Genomic DNA, 5,000 nt, shown 5'->3' on the forward strand with positions numbered 1-5,000 from the left:
ATTTATTTTTTTTTTTGGGGGGGGGAGGGTTGGTTAGTGTTTTACGGCACTCGCAACTGCACAAGGTTATATGAGCTGGCGGGACAAATTAAACTTTTTCAGTTGGTAGGAAATTTTGAATTTTGCCCGGGCGGCGGTCGAAGCCTACTTTAATCGATTTTAGACCACCAATGGATCTTTAACGTGCGCTACTTGCACACGGGCCCTCAGAGATTTTTCGCCTATGTCCGAGAAGTCTAGGTGTAGATATTTCCTACCAGAAAATCAGGGGTGTGGCTGAAAGACAGGAGTAAGAAAGAGCCAAGGAGAAGCAGTAGAAAGGCTGCAGAAAGAGTCAGGAGCCCAGAGGAGGGGGCAAAAGAGGTGAAGGGGTGGTGGCAGAAAGAGGAGACGAAAGCAGAGAACAGAACATTGCTAGAGAGCAGGAAAGGAGGTGAAAGGAGACAATTAAGAACTTTTTTTTCGATCGCTGCCCGGATATGAACCCAGGACCTTTGAATGAGAGGCGAACACCTTAACCTCTAGTTCACGAGAGCCCCCCTTCTCGTGTGAGGATTATTTTTCATCGAGTATCTCGGTCTGTCTGTCGGGAATCTTTTTCTCTCTCTACCCGGGTTTGTCCTGATAGGCAGGCTGGAAGCCTGCGTCCCTAATGATTATAATCACAATTACAATTTTAAAGATAAAACAATTCTGTCTTGGGGTACATTTTAAACAAGTATGAACAAACAAACATGGTTCTGCTCACATACGGCATGGTAGATTGAATTATATTTTTAAAGTTCATACAACTACCAACAGACGTTACAGCACAGTTAATGGCGGAAAAGGGGGGGGGGGGTCCACTGGTAGCTGCTACTTCTTTACTTTCCCTCAGTTGTTTTTTTCTGCGTGTCTGTCTTACACTTTCCCACCACTAAGTGATCATAATTACGTCGATGTGTTTCACTTCACTCAAACAAACAACAAAAATGAAAGCGTCCCCCCGCGTTTGGTACAAAACACTATGGATGTCGTAAGCAGGCCGTGACCTTAAAACGGCGCACCGCCTGGGAATACAGAGCCAAGCGCGGTTCAAATGAGGCCGATTCAGGTTTGCTGTACGGCTAGTTCCGTGGTTCCGTGGTTCGTGCCTCTCCCTCCATTGGTGAGCGGCGCGGAGCGAGTGCTGAATAGGCAGGCGGGCGGAGAGAGTCGTTCAAAGAAAGAGCTGAACAGCGTGGAACCGCCGTTTTCCCCTAGAGGCCGCAGAAGCAGAACAGAGACAGATGGGGTAGAGAGATGATGATATTCAAAGAGGCTGAGGTAGCTATACTTTACGACATGAATCCTCTTGGATGTCTTTTATAATAATAATAATAATTATTATTATCATTATTATTATTATTATTATTGTTATTGTTGTTGTAGCTGTTGTTAGTGTTATTGTTGTTATTGATGTTATTGTTACTATTATTATTGTTATAGAAATTACTATCATTATTATGTTATTTTTAAAGCATCACTTCCTCTTATATATTGCCTCATAAGATGGGCAGTACGTGCATGCCTGTACATCAAATACTAAATAAGCAGTACACGTAATAGAACAATGTCTTTTGAATTACAGGAGAACTAACATCAGTGTTGAGATATTATGGATTTTACCCACACTAATTACTATGTAACATAATAACAACATCATTTGCCTTATATCAGCTATCCAGTGCAAATAGATTCGCACTTAGGATATGGGATGATATTCAAGATTTGTACGTTACTCTGCAAATTTTGTTGTCCATTTTTTCAGCATCACAAACTTGTTTATAACCTCACTCCCATATTATTTATTGGCAAAGTATTTGTCAACCCCCCCCCCCCCCCCACCCCACCCCACCCCCAATCTCCAAACTAAGCAGAAATTATGCACCATTCATGAAATAAAAGTTTGTTTATGAGTATGACGGATTTGCAGGGTTTACGTAGAATTTTATTATGAATGTAAACACACGAGTGATTCCGTGCCCAAGCCAAATTTGTGTGCCGTATATTAAATCGGTCTAAAAAGATTATCCGCTTTAAAACCTTTAAGCCGTATAGAAAAGCCTCATGAATAAAGACGACCCAATTGCTTTTGGATAATTCTAGACCATTCGACCAATTCAGATGAATCTAGATTGCTGACAAAGTTTAGAGATAATGTTGATTACGGTGACTTTTCTTATCAGTTTTTGTGGGTGTTTTATTGTTTTGTTTGTCTTTGGTATATATGTAAAAATATCTCCCCTGATATATTGTGGTTCACAAGTCTTTATCCCATTAAACTCATATGATAGATGGGCATTTTAAAATAGTTTATCCCCACTTAGTTTTAGGTTTTGATTTAACAGCCATACCCCCTTGTTTGTCGTCTTCTTCATGTGAGTCTGCTGAGGCCATACTTGCAGTACATACAAATACCAGGGACCTGAAAAAATCATAAATGTTATGGTGCATGTTTGGACAAACTTATACTTGTACCAGTATTGTTAACTTACATTATATCAGTATTATTGCTTTATGTAGTAGTGAGTCAACAATGAAGACCCATGAGGCTTTACGTAAACTCTTTTGGCCTGCTGGTTCTGGCGACTATGGTGTAGCGGTTTGACGTTTCGTCGTTGCACGCAAAAGACCTGAGTTCGGAGGTTTTTTCTCTTTTTTTTATAGAGTATCTTGGCCTATCAGCCGGGACCTTATAGCCCTCTCAGCCCAAGTTGGCCCTGACAGGCAGGGTCAATGCTTGTTTCCTAAGTTATATGAACTGTGCTTTTGGGAACGTTAAACTCCCACATTAAACAAAGCAAAGCAACCCCAAAAATGCAAGGCAGACGACTTCACTCTCTTGGCATGCCTGTTCCCTCATCCATCTTTCAATTTATCTGGAGGAATACAAGGAAAAAGCTCATTTAATCCATCTCCACAGTTTCTCCACTTCCCTTTCACGTGTACATCTGGGTGGACTGAGAAATTAGGATTGTGAAGACTTGCCTTCCCTGAGGTTAGAACGTCCTATTGGAGGAACAGGTTTATGGCACTCATCCTTTTTTGTTTTTGGGTTGTTTATTTTTTGTTTCGTTTTCTTTTTTAGTGCAAATCCCAAGCCTTGCCTATCAACTTGAACTTGAGAATGAAATAGTCTGCTCAGGGAAAGTGGAGTCTGTTATGCCACGGTTAGTTTTTAGTGAGAGACAAAGCACTGGATAGAGCACGGAAAAATTATAAGAATAGAGTGGTAACATATTGAATAGACACGCCCATCACAAACATGAATCTTTTTTATTGGGGTTTTATTTTTGTTTGTTTTGTTTAGTTTTGCTTTGTCCGTTTGTTTGTTTTTTGGTGGTGGGTTTTTGTGTTTTTGTGTTTTTCCTTTGATGGAAAGTGTTTCGACACATTTATGGTCATTAAAAATATTACAATTAAAGATCAAGACAGACAGAGAGGAATAACAGAGGGAAATAATGAAGAATGATGCGTCAATGGTGTCCCCTAACTACCAGTATGTCGTCTATATTTCTTAATTTCGTGACTGGTTTGATAAAGGTGAACAGTTTCTCAACGTCGCTCCGTCTGTCGTGTTCCTAACTCTGTGTGGAGAGTGCTGGCAGTCCAGACACGCCGCACGTTCAAGCGAGCGGAGCGACAGCGCGGCGCACTGGTGCGGTGTGGTGTGGTGTGGTGTGGGGTGCGTCCGAGCCTCCGCGGCGCGTGGAATACCGGGGGAGAGTCCGATATCAATCGTTGCTGTACAGAACACATTGTCGAGCGGGGGCGCCGCCGGGTTGGCTAGGCCTGAGTGTAGTTTGTGGTAGCAGCCTCATCGATGCGGCGCGTTTTTCCCTCCGTAGCTCTACTGCGAGGGGTGTTGTTGAGTTGTAGGGTTTGTTAGCAGTCTGTGGATAGCGCGACGTCGGCCCTTGTCTTGGTGTTCGTGCGTTCGTGTTTACCTTCGGTTTTTCTGCAGTGAGTGGAATACTCCAAAGCCGTGATATTGGGGAACAATTTCGAAGCCTTCAGAGATACCCGGATTTGTTTTTGACCACAGTGTTTCTAATCTCATTCGATTTAAGGGATTGCTACAACTGTATTCAGTGAAAGAAAACCGATCTTCCTTTCTTTGTGATGTGGTGCAATATTATAGCATAACCTATGCCGGCGAATCTGTGGAGTACGTTATATTCCGTGGAACGCGGATACATTTTTTCTTTACTTTTGTGGCGGAGATGATACCCCGAAGACGTCCGACATGAGATGCGGGGTCGGGGTCTGTGTGTGGGGGAAGGGGGTGGGAGTGGTTTTGCTAGTGGTCATCTTCAGCAGTCAGGTCCACACGACCTTTACCTGCCCCAAGGACTGCTTCTGTGCTCCACACAGCAAGAATGTTCAGTGCGCCAACAAAGAGTTCCAGAAGATCCCCGACGGAATACCCACCGAAACTCTCGAGTTAAATCTAAATGAAAACAAATTCAAAAACACAGCGTTGACGAGGCGAAACTTTACGGAATTATATAACTTAGAACGTTTGTACATGATCGACTGCGGCATCGAGACCATTGCGGTGGAGACGTTCGCCGATCTAGTGCAACTGTCATGGCTCGATCTGAGCAAAAACAATATCCGGTTCATCGCGGACTACACATTCCGAGGTTTGCATCTAAAGCATCTGTTCCTCAACGACAACAACGGTATTCAGCTATCCATCGGTGCCTTTGCTGGAATGACCACTCAAGGACTGTACATGCACAACTGCGGGCTACGGAGGCTGCCAGTCGACCTGATGACGCCGCTCAACGGCTCTCTAAAAACTCTGTGGTTGGATGGTAACAATTTCGAAGCTTTCAGTGATAAGTGGCTTTACTTTTTTCAGAATCTTGCTCACATTCGCCTTGGAGGCAACTCTTTTCATTGCAACTGTGAAATACATTGGTTTTATGCCTTTTTCAAAAAGTCGCGAACCTCTTTGTTCGCTGGCCGCGAAC

The 5,000-nt window shown here is 43.2% G+C and overlaps 1 protein-coding gene across 1 annotated transcript in view; it reads left to right on the forward strand.

Annotated features, from left to right (window-relative positions):
• Positions 1-3,724: 3,724 nt before the first annotated feature.
• Positions 3,725-5,000, forward strand: part of LOC101846190 (leucine-rich repeat and fibronectin type-III domain-containing protein 5) — a 2,815-nt gene continuing 1,539 nt past the window's right edge. The window contains exon 1 of the mRNA XM_005091562.3: positions 3,725-5,000. This exon is cut by the window's right edge and continues 1,539 nt beyond it. Within this exon, the coding sequence (XP_005091619.1) occupies positions 4,268-5,000 (733 nt within the window). The 5' untranslated portion in view covers positions 3,725-4,267.

Source organism: Aplysia californica, unplaced genomic scaffold, assembly GCF_000002075.1.
Source record: "Aplysia californica isolate F4 #8 unplaced genomic scaffold, AplCal3.0 scaffold00032, whole genome shotgun sequence".
Taxonomy (NCBI): Eukaryota; Metazoa; Mollusca; class Gastropoda; order Aplysiida; family Aplysiidae; genus Aplysia; species Aplysia californica.